This window comes from Astatotilapia calliptera, chromosome 15 (assembly GCF_964374335.1).
Source record: "Astatotilapia calliptera chromosome 15, fAstCal68.1, whole genome shotgun sequence".
Taxonomy (NCBI): Eukaryota; Metazoa; Chordata; class Actinopteri; order Cichliformes; family Cichlidae; genus Astatotilapia; species Astatotilapia calliptera.
The window spans coordinates 40,867,862-40,887,408 of NC_137436.1; the positions used below are offsets into that span (position 1 = coordinate 40,867,862).

The 19,547-nt window shown below is 40.1% G+C and overlaps 2 protein-coding genes across 5 annotated transcripts in view; one reads left to right on the top strand and one right to left on the bottom strand.

Annotated features, from left to right (window-relative positions):
• Window positions 1–19,547, top strand: part of LOC145420475 (uncharacterized) — a 262,367-nt gene that overhangs the window by 90,379 nt on the left and 152,441 nt on the right. The gene's annotated exons all lie outside the window — the stretch shown is intronic.
• The window catches only part of ptprfa (protein tyrosine phosphatase receptor type Fa), a 259,648-nt gene that overhangs the window by 37,098 nt on the left and 203,003 nt on the right, over window positions 1–19,547 (bottom strand). For 3 of the 4 annotated variants that reach the window (XM_080289754.1, XM_080289756.1, XM_080289755.1), the window contains 2 exons: window positions 9,013–9,176; window positions 3,595–3,704 (listed from right to left, as the gene is read on the bottom strand). In XM_080289754.1, coding sequence (XP_080145880.1) covers window positions 3,595–3,704; window positions 9,013–9,176 — 274 coding nt within the window. The remainder of the gene's footprint in view (window positions 1–3,594; window positions 3,705–9,012; window positions 9,177–19,547) is intronic. The other variant, XM_080289757.1, reaches the window with a different exon arrangement.

Below are 19,547 nucleotides of genomic sequence, written 5' to 3' on the forward strand. Positions count from 1 at the left end.
AGAGAGAAGAACGTGGACAAAAAAACAATGACATACTTTATGCTTAAAACTTCCCACTAAAAGACAGGTGGGAGAAAAGGATAAGAGAAGATGCTGGGAGGCGTAGAACAGATGAAAAACAAAGCTAAAAATCAGTTAAACAGTCAGATGGGAGAATGAATGAGGACACAAAGAGACGATAAAACAGAAAAACAGAGCTACAGTATGCATGCAGACTAAAAATATGAAAACTAATTGTTTATAAGTAATTCTTATGGGAATAAAGGGTTACTAAGTTACTGGGACAAAGTCCTCGCTAGGAGGTCAGGGTGAATGGACAGCTCAACGATCACTGGATGTGAAGACATTCGATTTCCCTTTTGAACATCTGAATAGAAATATCTCACTCTAATTGCTTTCATGGTAAATTTAGTCTTTGATTGCACAATCATACGGAAAGAAAATCTAAGGTTTCATGCATCAGGCCATAACTTACAAATTTAGCATCATTCTTATTCAACAAAAACTAAGCCAAGGCAAAGCTTTCTGAAGATTTTATACTTCATTCAGGTTGAGGTCTGGGCTTTGACATCTTGGTTATTTTCTTTTCTCCTAACAGATTTGCTGGTGCTCTTGTTATTATTCCCTTTCTTCTGTGGGCCATTTTCATCCAAGGCTTCCTGTAGCTGTTGGACAGACGCTCTCAAATTAGATAGAAGAGATCATGTCTGACATAATGACTTCAAGGTGTCCATGTCCCAGCTCATGCTGCCATGTTTAAAGAGAAGAGGTGTAAAAAAGGCCACACTTGTCAGTCAAAGTGATGTTTACTTTCCAAATTAGTAAATCTAAACATATAAATAATTTTTTGTGACATTATGTTCTAAGTTGAAACCATTGTATAAGTTTTGTTGTTCAAATTTAGATGATGAGGAAATGATTAAGATGTAAACCTATAGGGGGTGGGGCTAAATAAGTATATACTTCTGCTTACTCCTTTTCAATCAACTGCGTGGAATAATATTATGAAATGTTGGTGACTGTATATGTTTGAAATAAAAATGAACTGAACTTTAACATTTGACGTGCTTACCGAGTCCTGTAGACCAGAAGATGAAGCATTTGCATTTTTTGCAGATTGCACAGTTTGACCTTGTGGTGAAATTGAGACTTGCACATACTGGGAAGACTGGTGACTATTTTGAATGTTTCTCCATTTGACAATAATCTTTGTAACTGCAGAATGACTTTAAGTCATTTGGAAATGGTTTTATATCCCTTTCCAGATTGATGGGCAACAACAAGATTTCCCTGAAATCACTGCTGATGTCTTTATTCTGTCATCTTTGCATTTTGTGTCAACACACCTGAATGCTCCAGACCAGAAAACTGTCAAAACCTCTGCTTTTATACACTTGCTCATCAAGTGCAGTTAATTAGTAGAACCTGGCTGCCACTTGCACCTCTTTCCATGGACACTGTAAATATGTATTTTATTCATACAGCGCTTCCGCATTTGTCTCTGACGAATTAGTAATGATGTGTTTAAAACATCACATGTTATACACTGCCAGTGAAAAGCTTGAACACCTCCATTTTTCCAGTTTTACTGCAATTCAAGTTGTTCAAGTCCAATGAAACGGTACAAAAGGTAAGAGATGAACCGCCAGAGGTTAAAAGGTTACAGCAAAATGAAAAATAGTGTGTATTTCACAATCATACAAAAAGTCCTTTTTTCAGGGAACACAAAACGGGTGAACACTTTAAAGCTGTTCTGCAGGAGGCTGATCAAGCCTCGAAAGGTGGTGTTACTGATTTCTGCAGGTGTTCTGGATTAAAATAAAAGCAGTGTGCCACACATTTATGGGAACCTCTGCAACAGATATGGGAACAACTTTGATTTCTATTGTAGAAAGAATGACACAAGTGTGTTCAGCTGTTATCAGCCAAAGGAGGCGACTGTGATGAGTCAAAGCGGAGAATACATTTTGGTCTATGTGGTGAGAATAAGGCACGGCGGGACCACAGATCAACATTCAGAGCCATTTTATTTACACTTCTCACCACGAAACAACACCACACACACCTGAGTCCCTGTGTTTTAACTTGGCGGGTGTGATTACGGATGCTGAGCAGGTGCGTCCGCGCTCCCTGCACGGCATCGCAGACCACGCCCCACCACAGTCTATGATTCCAAGATTTCTTGCTTCCAATTGTTTATTTGTACTATACTTTCATTTCAAAGTGCAATGAGACAATAAACGGCATAATTTTCAATAAAAACAGGAAAAAGTGGGGTTTTCTGAAACTTTTGACCAGCAGAGTACTTATCTAATTTTAGAACCTGGTACAGACCAGGTGATTTGGTTTTATTATGTCCCGATGCACACAACCTTAGAGTGTTTACATGCTTTTTCACATGAAAATTATGGATGGAAATCAGACATTTTTCTCAGAAATAAACATCAGACTAAGCCAGCTGAAAACTGTTTAGTTATAGACGGACTTCCTGCCTCCAAAAACATGCATTAGGAGACACGGCTGCCCCAGAAACAATATGCCACCCAGGCTTTAACAGCACGATAATGAAGTTAACAAAATGCAGAAGTATGATGTCTCACACACACTTTGTTTTAACGCCACGTTTTCAAAGTAACGGAGTAAGGGAATAGGAGGCAGTGAATGAAATCACTGTGACAAACATGAGTGGGAGTCAGTTTTTCAGTTTTGCATCAATAATTAGCACTAGATGTTTAAATTCATGCTAATATATGGCCCTCCTGACAGTGTGTGTGGTGATGGCACATTTTTAATTAAAGTATGTGATAAACAAAATGGTTAGATTAACTGACTGTCCAAGAAATGTGATTTATTTGTTACGTTGCATTCATTACTGGAATGAATGCAAAGTCAGTCAGTCTGTGTCTGAGCAAGGCATTCTTAAAATTTCACCCCCAACCAGCCTGAGCCTGGTTCTGCCCGAGGTTTCTTCCTGTTAAAAGAGACTTTTCCCTCCCACAGTCGCTAAGGGCTTGTTCATAGGGGGTCGTCTGATTGTTGGGATTGTGTCTTTACCTAAAATATGAAGCGCCTTAAGACAACTGTTGTTGTGATTTGGCTCTATGTAAATAAAACTTAACTGATGAAATTAAACTGAACTAAAAAAAAAAAATCTCTAAAATCACGTTGCTAAACTTGCTAACTTAGGACTCCACCCTCTCATGAAAATATCACTTCTGACGTGAAAAGAACAACAACATGGAGACAAAGTGCCAAATATGAATGAAGATATTTTCTAAAGCAGTTGTTTCATGTTCTTGCACAGACACTAAAACACAAGTTTTAAAACCGTGTAAGTCTCATCCAAAAATGACTGAGGTGACACTGATACTTGAGAAACTGAATCTGACAGTTAGTTGTCACCTGTCACCTCAAAAACAGGATCCTTCATTATATTTCTGGGTGTCAATGGATTCAGTAACACAATCCTTCAGTGATAATTTCTCAGCACCTTTAGAAACAGAAACTGGATGCAACTGGTAAAAATTTAGACCTCAGTAAAAGTCTGTTTATGGGGCTGAATGTTTGCATGTGCATGTGTTTGTGTGTCCATGCCTTGTGTCTGATAGTTGAGTCTCCTCATCTCCACAGGATCTGACGAGTGGGCCAGCAGCGAGTCCTTCACTCCTGCCATGTGCTCATCCTTGGCTGGAGACGTTCGTTTCCTGGAGAAAAAGCAAAACCAATTTAACGTTACATAATGTACCAACAGGCCAAATGGGTATTAATGACTCCGAATGAGCAAATTTCTAAACTTTATTTTCTGGAAAATACTGGGAAAAAAGAATCTGCAACAAGCTACTGTGCAAAAAACAATAAGGATTACACGTAATTTGAGCATACTTTATAGATGATGAAAAGCGTTGTAGAATGTCTGAGGACTAAAACTTTGGCTGCAAGCAGTGTCCTCCTATTTGCAATATTGAGCTGGTTTGCTCTGACTTTTCAATTTTATAGGAATTTTAATGTATTTGTTTTAAATTTTATTTTATGGCCCAAAAAAAGTTTCTACTAAACAATAAACACAGACTTAAAATCAGTAACAATATAATTCCTGAAACAGACCAGCAACCTAAAGTTTACTCAGTCACTTGACCCTGGACTGGATACGTGAATAAAATCTGTCGATGGGTAACAATGTGTCCAGTCTTGGTTCCTGATTCCAGGGTTGCACAGAATTTCAGCTAAAACCCACTGAAAGACGACGCTCAAAGACGACGCTCAAAGACGACGCTCAAAGACGACGCTCAAAGACGACGCTGAAGGCGCCATACCAAGCATCAAAAGAACATTAAGAATTGATTAAAAAGCGAAAGGTGGCGAGCCAGAAAAATACATCCTGTTATAGCTCAATTTGGTTGAAAGGGCATCTTTTATTTCTCAGCACTTCTAAACTCCTTAGACATCCAGATGAGTCACATCCAGACCCTTCTCTGATGACACAGTTTTCCAAACAAAATGAGTGAAATCAGTTCAAATGTTAGTGGCTCATGTTGGTATTTATTTAACAGGGCTTTATCATTAGTGAAGTATCTGTTGTACTTGGGAATATTAAACGTGTAAGTATGACCTAATATTTACAGTATGCTACTGAACTGCACAGTAGAAGCTTTCTCCATTTACTTTTCAAACACTGATTTAAGATCATCAGCTGCCTGTTTCAAAGATTTTCAGACACACCTGATTTGCATAAAGTAGCCTCGACCCAAACTTTATGCAAATAAAGAGTGGGCAACTCAACACCCCCTCTCTGGAAATGTGGCGATACGAGACTGCATTGCACGGCTGCTACACAGACAATGAGAAATGCAAATGACTCCTTTAAAACAGAAATATGACACTAAAATTCATCTGCTCAGCTCAAACAGCTATAGCCCCTTTAAATGAACCGTTAATTTGCATTCCTTAAATGTAATAACTACATTAGGGTTGAAGTGCAGGCAAACCTGAGTGTTTCACCTTGAAACAGAACGTCCTTATATTTAAAACATCTCTTGATAAACGGATATTATATATATTTTATACATTTTGAATTAGGGACTGTGGAAAGTAAATGGAGCCCATACATCATCAATCAGCCCACGCATACGTGACACATATATTCACAGGTGTGTATTCAGCATGATTTTTGCAGGTAACACAAACAGGAGAGTGAAATGCCATTGTGAGGTCAGTTATTGCCTCTTGGTGATATCAGGATTCGATTTTTCCATGTCTACAATTTGTTTTGAAGGCTGCTTCTGCAGGTGTGTGAGGGGCTGAGAGGTGAAGAAAGCATGAAGGGAGAATTATTCTGGAGGGAAAGATCAGCCGGATTTGTGAACTCGACACTCGACACAGAGCTGAAGAGCAGAAAACAGACGCACAAAGAGACAAACATGCTAAAATGTAGTCTCACACGCTGACACTGAAGACACACATGCTTAGAGGGGCTGTCAATTGAAGCCGATATGCCTGAAAACCAAACAAAAAGAAGACAGCTCACAGACACTGATGTGGGGCTGTGATTTGAACGTGTAACAGAAACAAGTATCTGTCACTTCAAATCATCACTGTCAGCAAATGTAGACACGTCTGACCCACAAAGCATGTTTACACAGCATGCACGATGTGCAAGGGCAGGCAGGAGAGGTTGGAGGGTGGGAGGGTGGAAACAGACAGGAGCACTAACCTTTCTTGTTTGCTGCATCCACAGAAAGTAGGCAGACAGTTAGCAAGGAGGAAGAAACAGAGAGGATTCATTTACAAGTCGTCAGAGGACCTGACAGAGTTCATTGCTTCACCTCACAAACTACTCCTTCATCTCATCTTTGACCTGATCTCATTTTCTAATAAAATCTGATGTAGTTCATGAACAAAGAGAGAGTGTTTTTAATATTTCTAATGATCTCCACAGAGCAACCTGGAACAAATTACTGTAACCTGAATGGAAGGCTGGTTTCACAGTCTGTGGAACGTGATGAAGCAGCCGTCTCCTCTAAACATCAACCCACAGTGCTGAAAGGGCCAAAAACCAAAGTTCTTCTAATGGTCATTGGAGACTGGCTCTAAAAGCCAGCCAAGAGTCACAGACTCCCGAGTGAAAGTGTCGAAGCTTACAGCAGAAATAAACATGTTTACAAAAAACTGCTCTGGAGCTACTTCCCCTCTTCATAGCAGCCGTGTGGTGGATGAATTTGTGTTTTTTATTTTGTTAAAGCATAAAGTCTACATGAGGGGTTGGCTGCGTTTATTGATAGGTGGAAGGTGACGCAGCAGGGTGTAGCTGCTAGGCTTCGTCTCAGTCCATCTATCTGCAGTATTTGTGCTGCTGGTGAGACAAATCCTGTCTTTTTCTTTTTTATTTGGAATGAATTAGCCGATGGCTGTGAATTGGACCTGTATAGTTTATGAATGCAGCATGCTAACCTAGCCTCCTGGCTAAGCTAATAACAACACTGCACCTTCTGGTCACTTCTGGGTCATAAACCCATGGCTATCCATTTCTATGGTTGGTATTAATTCCAACTTTTGCATCAGTTTTCCCCTCAAAAAAATTTGTAAGTGAAACTACCAAGCAGCCTCTTTATATTTCAGTTTAGCATGCATGAGTCGATATTGGTATACATAAGCTAACTGTGTTGAAAACTTTTCTTGTGACTAATGACCTAATTCAAGTTTCATGATTTTCAAAATAAATGGAATCATGTGAGGCTTACAGTAAAAACACACCCAACAATCTAAAATACCCCTTAATTAGACGCACTTAAAGTCTTAGTAACTCTAAGATATCTGAATATGTCAATATTAGTTAAAAATGTCACCAAGTCTTCACAATCTCAGGCAATATTTATATTTGTATGTATTTTTTACCTAACTAAAAAAAATTGATCTTGGAAAAACAAAGGATTTTGTTTGACGTTGGACTACAGCAAAAGGAAGAATGAGGAAAAAGACAAAACAAATTGTGCCTCTGAGCAGCGCAGCAGCCATATAGAGGCCCTCGTCAGCCCAGTCAGTAACTCCAGATGTTTGACCCAAGAACAGGAAGCACGAGCCAACTGTCAGGCTTGAAGAGCAGGGCCGCGAGGTAGCTCGCAGCACCTCCCTCCCATATGCCATGGAGGACCTTTGCCTTCAGGCCGGCTCAAACAAGACAAATGTCTGTCTCTATTCTAGAAAATCTTCCACTCTGACCGTTTCCTGGCACTCGGTTCTAATAAAATCTTCTTGTCATCTGTTGTGCTGAAGAAAATGCTTCAGGTCTCTCTGTGGACTCAGCTCGATGATATGAGGAGGAACACAATGAGCATGTACTGCCTCCAAGGTTTACCAAAAGTGCTGCTTCTCTCACAACAGATGACAAAAAAGGATCATCTGTATCCTGATGCTTCTGTTACTTAGTTTCAGGGAATAAAAGTGTAATTTTTTTTTTTTTTACATCTGATAGTTTGACATGTAAACGTTTTTTTTTTTTAAAATAAAGTTTATAAAAATATATATGAACAAACTGCTCTGCTAACTGAAATGACAAAGCGGTAACTAGAAAAAGTAATTTAGATGTGAGTGTATTCCATTTTTTGTTATTTCACCAAAATGCTGCAGTGAGAGAATTCAGGAAAAACTAGAAAAATGGATCTTTCTAGTTTTTCTCCTCTGCTCACATTCAAAGTCTTGAACTATCAGAGCGCCCAGTGACGTGACACCATGGTCTCACTCTCAAATACCAACTTTAAAGCAGATTACTCACAAGATGGAGAGGAAATGGTGTCTTACTAATTTACTTCATTTACTTTGCTTTTTGACAGAGCTTAAAGCTGGATCGCGTGACCCTGAATTCACCCTCCACAGGCTTCCCATCATGCACTGAGCGTTTCTCCTTCTCTCACCATTTGTTTATAAACCATTTAATTATGAGTTATTATTAACCTCTGTCTCTCTTCCACAGTGTGTCTTTTGTCCTGTCTCCCTCCCCTCAGCTTCAACCAGCGCAGCAGATGGCCCCGCCCCTCACTGAGCCTGGTCCTATCAGGGGTTTCTTCCTGTTAAAAGGAAGTTTTTCCTTCCCACTGTTCATGGAGGGCCCCTAGCTGCTTACCCTAACCCTAACCAGTCTCTGTATTACTATAGGGTCTTTACGTTGCAATATTAAGCACCTTGAGGTGACTGTTGTTGTGACTTGGTGCTATATAATCTTAAAAACCTCATATTCATATTATCCCAGTGAAGCCCTTCCCTCTCAGCCTGCAGGCTTCTTTGTGGTTCATAGAATCCTTTAAAGTAGGATGGGAGACAGAGCTTCAGATATCCTTCCTGTGGATCCAGTTTGAGTTCAGGAGACAAACACCCTTTTCACTTTTAAGATCATACTTAAAATTTCCCTTTTTGATAATAAAGAAAAATTAGGGCTGAATCAGGTCATCTTGAACAATCTCTTAGATATGTCACTACAGGCTCAGCCCGATGGAGGACTTCCCATCATGTATTGAGTATTAGTTTTCTACTGTATTGCATATCATTACATTTCGTCCTTTGTCTTCCATAGTTTGGGTTCTGTTGCTATCTCTGTGCGCTCGTTTTACCCTGACACGTTCCATAAAGCTGCTGTTTCCTACGCCTGGTTCTGCTGCGATCATTTCCTCTTAAAAAGACATTCTTCCTTCCTACTATTGCAAATTAGGGTATGTACTAAAACTGATTAAAATCATATTCAGTCACTGATAGATCCACTACATTAATTTAATAATTTAGCATTTTAACAAAACAGGAACCTTTGTCTTTACTTGAATATTCACTGAAGTCAAAGCAGTAAAGGCCCTGTGAAGGAAAATGTTAACAGAAATTAAAATGTGCTTGTAAAAAACAGTGTTTTCAGTATTTTTATGAGTCTGATGTGATCAACGATTAATGTTTTCTGCATCTGTTGGAGGCGTCACTCCAAAAATAACCAGTGTGTGTCCTCGCAGTGTCCGCTGTTGCGTGTGTCATACTCACCTTTTGAAGAGTAAAATAGCGATGACTATAATGATAATCAGAATGACTGCCAGCACCGGACCCATCACCCACAGCATCTCTGGGTCTTCTTGTGGTTGTCGAATAACCCCACTGATCTTCACCGTGAAGGGATCAGAGAAAGGGCTGGCTGCAAATGTCCTCTGCTGCAAACGAGAAGGATTCAGTCAGTTCACACACACACTTGTTTTCATATCTCAGTGAGGACATCTCATTGGCATAACGCTTTCCCTAGCTGCTCACCCTAACCATCAAAAACGAGTGAAAAACCTGACCATAACCTAATCCTGACACTAAAACCACATTTTGAGCCTCAAAAATGCCTTCAAACTCATGAGGACGGGGATTTTGAAGCCAGCGGTCCCAACCCCTGGTCCACAGACTGGTACCGGTCCGAGAGTTGAGGCTCGGGTGTGAAATTTATGGTTTTCAGGGGTTTTAATCAGTTTTTATCATTAGTTTTATATCGTTTGAATAAATCTTCTTTTTTTTGGTACCGGTACTGGTTTTATTTCGTTGTATTTATCTGCGACACCTTAAAGGCCTGTCTGTGAAAATATTGTCGGACATAAACGGGTCCGTAGCGCCAAAAAGGTTGGGGACCGCTGCAACAAGTGACTGTTGATCCCAATGTTCTGTCCTCACAAAGATGTCTAAACATCATTTTATTTCATGAAATCTTTTTGCTCATTTTAAACATGTTTTGAGAAAAGTTGAGAGACGGGCAACAAAAGGCTGGAAAAGTAAGTGGTACTAAAAACAGCTGGAGGAATATTTTGTTAACTGGTAAACAGTGAGTAACATGAGTGGGCATGAAAGGAGCATCTTAGAGTTTCGAAGAAGTAAACACGGTGAAAAAATCCCTAAAAAAACAAACACCTAAAACAACAGCATGACTTCATACTAGAGGAGTCCAGTGTTGAACTAGCTTAAGTGCAGTCCAGACCTTTCTGGAGCATCATGGACCGGAGCATCTACAGTCCTATATCAGACAAGAAGGGGACGTCATTCCTCTTCCTGTTTTCTGTGTTTCACCATGAATAAAATCCGGATTTATGAGGTTTGCAAATCATTGCATTTTGTTCTTGTCACACAGCTCGCCAAGTTTTTGGGGATTTCAGGTATTCACACCACAGCGTCCCTTTTCAATGCAACACATCTATCAAACAGTCCCGCTGGTAGTTGTGCGATGTTTTAGGAAGAAAATAAGGGGACAGTAAAAACCATTGAATGGAAATAACTTGTGAATATTCTTAGAGCTAATTACTGGCTCTCAGGGTGGTTTTAAAAAAAGTTCCCTAGAGGTAAAGGTTTCATCTAGTTTTTACGATACAATATCAGGAGACAGTCTGGGTCAACACAAAAACAACTTAGATAAAAATTAATTTTATTCTTAGATGTGAGCGTTTTACTGTTTTCTTATTTGTTGAAATTAAATGGAAAGAAATTCTGGCTAGTTTATGTCTCTGTCTTGTATATTGGCAGTAGGCTGATATAGAGGTTTGTGCTTCATAGCATGAAGGTACCTTTGTTCCCCATGTGTGCAGTGACGTTTATTTCTATTCCAGTTCAGTTTCTATGACTAATATGATTACCCCATCACAATAAAAAACAACAACAACAACAACAACAGAAAACACAATCATCAATAATTAGAACACAAAGAGGCATTTGTTGTCTCACTGAGGAAAAAAATAACACTATACAAACTGATCTGTTTCCCAGTGTGTGGCAAACATAACAATATGCTAATGGAAACTCAGTTTTGCACTCTTTTGGATAAGTTTTGTTTATTCTTGCTGGTTCTTGTTAAAACTCTAAAATATTTTCGTGGTGCACAGAGTTCCTGAAAAAGCTCCTGAAAAAACCCAAAGAAAATCCTGCATTTATTGCATCCATGTAACCTGCATGAAGCCTTTTTATTGCTTTTGTTGAAGCTTTACAATATTTTGTGGTACAGTCCCCCATCGATCAGAGGAATAATGTGAAACCTGTAACAGGACTATCCATCACATTACCAAAAAACTTCATGTAATTTAAATATTTTAAACTGTGAAAACATTTTGATTCAATTCATCAATTTAAAGATTTTAAGCAATTGTAAAGCAGGATTCCATGTGGGAGTGTAAATGAGGTTTAAACGATAACAGGTCTCTGCAGGTGAAGGCAACTGGTTATCTGTAACAGCTCCTGGAAGGCAGCAGGTGGAGGGGATGGGGTTGGGGACAGAGGAGGACAGACAGTGAGGTGTGAGACAGGCAGAGACAGGCTGCTGTGTTGGATGTGCTTGATGTGGGACCGTACTGCTTGTTGTCATGAAACCCACCCTGAGGCCAGGGGGGCACAAGAAGCTCAGTGCAAGGATACGCATCGGCAACATCCTCTGAGGACACATCCAACAATGCCAACAGCTTCACTACACCTTCAGATGGGGCATGGAGACCTGAGGCCAGCCCTGAGTTCTCCCCTGCCATCACTAAAGGACATGGACCTAGACTCTCACTTTGGCACAATATAAACTCATGTCTCGCTGCTAGGACAGAGTCTGTTCATCTAAAAGATCTGTTTTCGCCACATATTTTTAATGTTTGTAAATGCTGATGGACAGAAAGTCACAGCTCTGCAGTCGCGCATCTTTGGAAAGACCAGCACATATACAAAGAAAAACGAAAAACATATAAATCTGTTGAAGCATATATTTCTTTATAGCTACATCTAGGGCTTTGATTTGTGTAATGGACTGATGTCGACCATCCGGACTCGCGCTGAACAAAGCATCGATTATGCCATCTGGCCATAGTCTCATATCATTGTCACCTACTTAAAAACAGGCCAGAGTAGGTGCGACGGTCTGCTTCTCTCTCAGACTAATTGCATTTCAATATGCTGAAAGCTTTTAATGGATTTTCGTCTAATGGTGCAAAAAACATGTTGCCTACCTTAGCTTAAAAAAAAAAAAATACAACAAAAAAGGCTAAAACCTGAAAGTATCCTCACTGTTCAGGCCTATTCTGGCTGAGCACATCAAGCATAATGTGACAAATCCCACTTTATCACTTGTTGAGATTCCAGTGCTCCAAAGCAGCCAGGTTTGAATGGCTTTCACCAATTTATTGAGTTCAAGGACTTTTAACTTCAAAAGATGACAGAGTGTGTGTTCTAATGCTTTCTCAATTTAAGCTATTTGCATCCATAGGAACAGTGTCATTGGCTGCAGTTGTCTTTAAATTTGATTCAGTGGTTTACATAAACAAGTGTCCACCTCGTGGTTGACAAATAAAGCCAATGCAGAAATAACAGCTCCTGTAAAGGCCACTTGAGGCTGACTCCGGTGAGCTGATCCACATAGACTTTAATGTTGAAATGCACAGTCCTACAGTCGAGGTAAACAGTTTTCCAGTCAGGTACAAAAAATTATTGTGGTCTTCACAGTTAATCAAAACCTCCATAATGAATTCTTTTTTATAACTAAGTTGAATCTTCTACATGTTCGTTTGTTTGTGACCCATACAGTATGGATGAAGCTTGGTAACAGCGATCGCAAGTGTTAGCTACTGTATTTTCCGCACTATAAGGCGCACTTAAAAGCCTTTAATTTTCTCAAAAATCGACAGTGCATCTTATGTGTGAATTCTCAAACCAATTTTATGTGGTACATGGCGCTCAAAAATCTGTCAAAAAATGTTTTAGTACAACTTTGCTAAGCTACGAAGCCGCACGGCCTGATGGATTGTCGGAGCATTACGGCTGCCGTAGTGTCGCGGAGTCCTGGGTCCTAAACTCCGTCCGATTCAGGTCCCAAACTCAAACAACACAGCAGCATCACTAAGAGTTAAAAACTGTCTAAATTCTTTCATCTTTAATAAAACGATCAGCATTGCTGCTTTACCAGGTGTAACTATGAAGTTTAACATCCAGGCATCCATGAAAACAGAACTGATTACATTTAACAGAGTTAGAAGTTAGCAGGAAGTTAGCTCGCTAGCTTCCACCTAAACATGATATAGCATGTTCTGACTGAGAGATTTGTGAATAAATTCAAACGTACAGCTCTGCTGTCACTTCCAACATAAATGAAGACAGAAAACTAAACAGCAGTGACGTTTATAGGGTTACTGAAGTTGGGCTAGCTGCTATATAATGATGTGCTACGTGATCGCTAGCAACACAGCTATGTTAGCATAGCATAAACATAGTGAAGCTGAAGGATGAACGCGAACAGTTTTCCACTCGATAAAAGTTCACGTGAGGGTTCCTGATGGTTAGAGACAAATGCAATCGCATGGCAGGATGCTGTAAACAGACCAAACTTCAGTCAGGAGAACAACTGAGATAATCCATCCACAATAGGAGGTTAGTCATTAATATACTGCAGCAACATGGGAACAGAGCAGCTGAGAGAGGATTCAGCATTAATGAATCAATGGTACGGAAGAGAAGGAAGCAAGAAGAAGAAGCTGAGTAAAGTTTGACTTATCTGACTGTTTTGTTTCACTTAATGCTCCTTATGGTCTGAAAAATATGGTAATCAGAAATACCAGGCAGTGATGTCATGTCAGCTACATCCATCTTTTGTATACAGTTTTTTCAATGGAAATGGGCCATTAGTCTATGGCAGTATGACTCCCATGTTAAACAGCAATGTTTCCCATGATTGCATCAGTATTTTAGAGCCCCCTCTCTGTAAAAGCCCACATCATTAAACCCCCAGACGGCCAGGTTTTCATGCAGTGTTTCTGTAATTACAGTCTCTGTGGAGACCAATCATTTCTCAAGCAATGTCACTCGAGTAAACAAAAACTCCTCCAGAGCCACCAAACACATTAAACAAGTATTTCACCAGCACAGCAGTAGTACTTCTCCAATTGACTTTGACATGTAAAATTAGAGAAATTAATACCAAAAAACACCAAACCAAGAGATGTTTGTCATCCTAATGACCTCTGGAGTAAAGCAGTGCAAAAAAAAAAAATCGCTTCATTACAAAATAATCAAATATTGCAGATGAAGCGAAATCAAAGAAAACACTTTTAGGTCTTCTCTAAGCGGCAGAGTTGGAGGCAGTCCGATATTGGCAACAGAATAAACATTAAAAGGGGTTACATGGATCAATTTTCAGGGAGTAATTCTCTTTAAGTAACTGTTCTGCTTGTCACTTTATGTTCTGTGAGACAAGTGTAGTAAGTTGCACTGTGTTGGTGAATGAGACTATAAATATTCCTGTAAGCCTGACGGGCTCTGGCTCAACAAGGCTGCAGCTCCGCTGGGTAAAAGCCGTAAACCCCACTGAAGTGTGCCGCTTGTTAAAAACAAAGCCACCCTCGACCAGCTTTGTTTCCTTAATGATTCATTAATTTCAGCACATTTTTCCACACTCATTTTCACTTTAGCATTCATGGTCGAGGTTGCGGTGTCCAATCTGACAGCTACACATGAATTATACATGATCTTTGTCTATAACAGACTTTTTTTGTATTTGTCCTGCTGCTAAATGCAAAAAAATATAAATCATTTTGACACAGATCGGCCTTGCAAACACATCAAACTCTAAAGTTTATTCTTTGTAGTGTAAACTTTCATTTCAAGGCAAGAAACCTGATTATAATCATTCTTGTTAATCCAAACTTGTATGAATGTAGAAACGCACGGGAATCTGATGGCCTGAAGATCTGAAGTTACACAACAACAAGCTAACCAAAAATAAGTGGCAGTCACATGGAAAGTAGAGATGTTTTTCCTACCCATATTTTCAGCATGCACATATAATGACTTTCACTCTACAGAAGCGACCATGAACTTGTCTCTCAGTTTTTTAAAACCTCTTTTTTAAGGAGAAAACAAAAGTCTTGACAATCCGATTTCTGTCTTTGTTTTTGGTGAGAACTTCCTGCACGCAGAAAAACTGAATTTAATCCTGTCATAAGTGTTAACATACCTGATTTTTGCTCAGACGTGTTAATAAAGCTCTCTTTGAATTAAAAGGCCTTAAAATATAACCTCTTACTCAGGCCTTCATTTGTCACGGCTGAATTGGCATGACTTTAGTCAAGGTACAAGTTGCTCTGCTTTGCTTTGGATAAGTGCCTTTGTTATTTGCATAATAATAATAATCACACACACACACACTGTTAGAAAGCTTAGTGAGTGATACTTCTTCTATTTCCTTTTCCCACTGTTTTTCGTAATGACTTCGACTGTACGTGTGTTGCTGTGTGTGAGTAATTGTCACCCACATTAGAAGCGTGCACCAGTTGGCAGCAGGCGCGCTCCAGGCTTATCCTCCCACAGCCGAACTGTCTCTGCTCCTCGTCTGATGCACCGCTTTCATATCCCTTCTCCAAGAAGCACATGCTGCCAACCAAATGCCTTATCTCCTCAGTGTTTATAGTTTGGTGTTGTTAGTGTCTTTTGGGACAAGTCTACTTTTTGCCGTTTCGTCCGTCCCAAACAACTAAAGCACTGTAGCGAAGCAAAAGTAATCTACCAATCAGGTGGGTCTCCGACTGGGATTTAGATTTTTTATTATAACAGTGCAGCTGTCGCTTGTTTAATGAAAGTTTCTCATGCACTGCAAACTTACTGCAAACACTAAGTGTCAATGCTGAATGTGACACGCAGTCATTTATAAAGATGTCTGGTGTTAAGAAGTTTCATTTTCCTTTTTTGGTTTTGCATTGCACCTGATAGTTTCATTTCTCGCTTCCTTTCTTCCAGCTTCTGGTGCAGTGTTGATAGAAATTAAGACTTGGAACAGTTATAAATGGATTAAGTAGTGGAGGGAGTGGAGCTGATTAAATGTTTCTTTAATCTACGAGAGGAGGCTGTTTATCAGTAAGCAAATTTTTAAATGTGGTGCCATGGAGTCGGTTCTGTGAACGTCTCCCTGTTTTTGCATCTAGTACAGGCTGCAAATGTCAGACATTTAGTATGCATATATGCACGCTGGCTGATGTCATGCCCATTTCACACCATTATACTTGACAACTGTGGGTAGGAATATATTTATTTACCCATCAAATACATACGCAAGATGTTTATGTTGGCTGGTCACCTGTTAGTTATTGCATATAGCCTTAATGAAAACTCATACATAATTAATATTTTCTGCCTTGAGGAACAGTTTTTCTGTGCTTCCGTCCCACTGCGATCAAATCTCTTGGCCAAGGCAGCAGCACAAACTCACAGCTTGATTCTCTAAAGCAGAAAAATGTATAAATAATCTTTTTACATGATAAAGGGAGTGTTAATTTTCCAGGTCATAATTCACTTCTGTGTGTATTTTAGGAGGATGGATTTGAAACATAACCTGAGTTATTCTGATGGTTTTCTAGTTCACTTTCTACCTGAGCGATCTTCAAATCGCAGCTTTCACCAAACTTAAACCAACCATTAACAGCTCCTCATGGCTAACAGCACAAGCAGCATAAGCAGATGGCTAAACAGCTTTCATTACATAATGCACATTACAGAAGCTATGTCCTAACTGCTACTATTTATCCTGCATTTAAACACAAGCTGCGTTGCTAATTATAAAAATCTTTAAAAGGATGTTCTGTTAAACTGAAACTGTATATAAAAGATGGACATAGCCACCATAAACATGTTCGTTTTGGACAGCTGTCAGCTAATCCTTGGTTAGCAAGCTGCATTCATAAACAGTACCGCTGCATTGCACAGATACTTATATGAGCTAACTAGTCCTAAATAGCAGACTGGTAAAATAGTCAAATTTAACTCCCAAACACTGAAGCACAACCTTTCGGGCAGGCTGTACTTTGTAGCAGGCCGTAGTCTGTGTTCATTAAAACAGCAGCACAAACACTGTAGAGAGATTTGATTCAGTGACTTTAATTCAAGGCACTTCTGTCATTAACCAGTTCCCAAGCTCCAGTATCCATGTTTATTTTGCCATTTGTTTGCTTGCATTGTACATGTTTATTTCTGGTGTAAAGGTTGATATGGGAGGTAGTCAGTCAAGTGGCCACCAGAGGAACTGCGGCTTTTAGCGCTTCTGCGCTGGTGTCATTTTTCAGAGCTCGCCACCTGGATAAGCTGTTTGTTAGAAATGCTATAACAGACTTTATAGCATTTCTAACAGTATTATTACTGTTTTATTACTTCAATTAACCACAGTGATAAAAGAACGTCTCCTTGCTCTGCCATCGCTGTCACACAATCCTCCCGGTTCATGCGGGTTTATATTAATGCACTGCAGTGTTGCAGTTTTCAAATGTCTGCGTCTCTGTATCAGGACAGAGCTGTGGCACGAGACTGGGAATCTTTCTATTGCAACTTCAGTCTCAGAAACAAGTCTTAGCAGTTGATATTTTAGCCAAGCAATGACAAAAATGTCACAACAAGTCAACAGGAAATGCCACTTAAAAAGTGTGAGGAGGCAGCGGCTGCAGGTGTGAGTCTTGTCAAAGACTCCCTAATGACCGAGAAGGTTACTAATGTTAGGAGAGTGCACACTGTGGGCTTGTGCTGTGCGGATGGAAACTGTAGTAGCTGCATTTGTTAAAGCTTCACTGTTCATATTTTTGCTCCTGCTCTATGAGAAATAAAGAAATACAGTAAAACAACAAAAGTTCAGTTGTTTTCCCTCTTGTTTCATTGTCACTGTTATTATTGTAGCCTAAAGGGGGGATTATGAAGAGACTGATTTACTCATGAGCTCATCATTGCTTTTCTCTTATGATAATTCTAATGAAGAAGTCTTATTATATTGGTCCCATTCCTGGTTTACACATTTTCATAACTGACGACAAACCTCAGCGTTTCTTTAAAAAGACGGCAGCCACCTTTCCGAGCTCTGCAGCGTATAGAAGAAACCTTGAAGCATTAGCAGCTAAAAGGTGTGGCGCTTGATAACGTGCTCAGCTCATCTGTCTCCTCAGCGCTTTCCGCTCGCTTCTCTCTTTAGTACTTTGTGGCACTTTTAGCAAAGTACTGCTTACAGCTCAGAAAACGTTTTTTCTTTTTGAAAAATGACAGTTTTCACAGCTTTTAGATGCAGCAGAAGCATATTCTGAAGGATATTTAGATAATCTCAGGGGGGAAGTTTTGAAGTGATCAATCTCAGCGGTGGGACCTCGTAGATAGTAATCCTTCAGGGGTGAAAAATATGCTGCTGCTACATCTGCAAACTGGAGCGAGGAGACGCAAAGAAGAGAAGTGTCTATAATAGCAGAGGTGCAGGGGGATGAACATTTTGCTCAACAAAATTGTTTCCACCGTCCGTAATCCTTCCGCAAGAAGTGACTGATTACAAAGTATGAAACAATGTCTGACTGCAATGTATTTTGACAGCTCGGTTATTTTCTGAAACACTGGATATTTCTCCCTCAGCCGGAGTCGTCTCCTCTCGGCTCATCTATGCGTACAAGCTGGAAGATATCCAGTACCTATTCCTCTTTTCCCCTCAAAGTTCAGCAACTCTCCTCCTCCCACATTAGAAACACATCCCGGCATCTGTAAGGCCCTCTCTCCAGTGGCTGCAGCATTTCTTTCCTTTCTTGGTCTTATCCTCCCATTAAGCTCCCTCTAACTCCTCTGCTCACCTCTCTGTCGCTCCCACAGGGCTCTGCATCCACAGGAAGCCGCCGTGCTCTCCTAGCCGACCCACCCTCCACCCCTCCACTCTAAGTGATCACACTGTTTATATGGCCTTTTTCTTTTATCCAATTTCACACGTCCCGGCTTGTTTACCAGCAGTGGGGGCCACAGAAAGCCACAGTGCCCTTTTCCTTCACTCTCCAGCCCCCTCGCCTTTCTTTTCCTTCCCACTCTTCTCTTGTCGCCTCCACCCCTCCAGCAGCTTTGCGGCAGGAATAAAAGCTAAGCTTATGTCCCCTTTTTTTCAATGAATGTGATTAGGTTTCTATTTTTGTACAGGCTGGAATCACATTCAGCAACGTGTCATTTATTGAATCTGGACCCTGCAGCTCTGTTCTCAACACTGTGGAAAAGTATTGTCCAAGACGACGCACTTCCCTCATTACAAAAGCTGTAATGAGCGGAGGCGCAGCAAAGTGGGAGTGATGAGAAATGCTCCATTTAATCATTTATTTAAAATGTCTGAATGGCATCTAAATGTCGGAGGACAATGGCATGTACAGAACAATGAATTGCTAAGTCTCTCTGATAAAGTTCCAGGAACTAAGGGATGACAGGAATAAGATGCCCAATTATGCATACAGAGAGTCCCTGCATGTGTGGCAATTTGCTTAAATATGTATCAACATTTTAGTTTTTATCAAACTATTTCTTTTTATCTCAAAGTTCTGAACATTTTTTAAATCCACACGGATGCTCCTCTTAAAAAACCGCAGTCCTCCGACCTAACGTCTGTTCTCCACCTCTCCACCGAGTGTCAGGATCATACAAACAGCACTAAAAACATCCGCCGAGGCCACCGAAGCTCTGCTGTATTAATTTGCTGTCTTACCCACTTAGATGGAAAGGTCAGCGTTTCATCTTTGTGCCTAAAGGTGGGGAAACTGCAGTTTCAGTCTTTT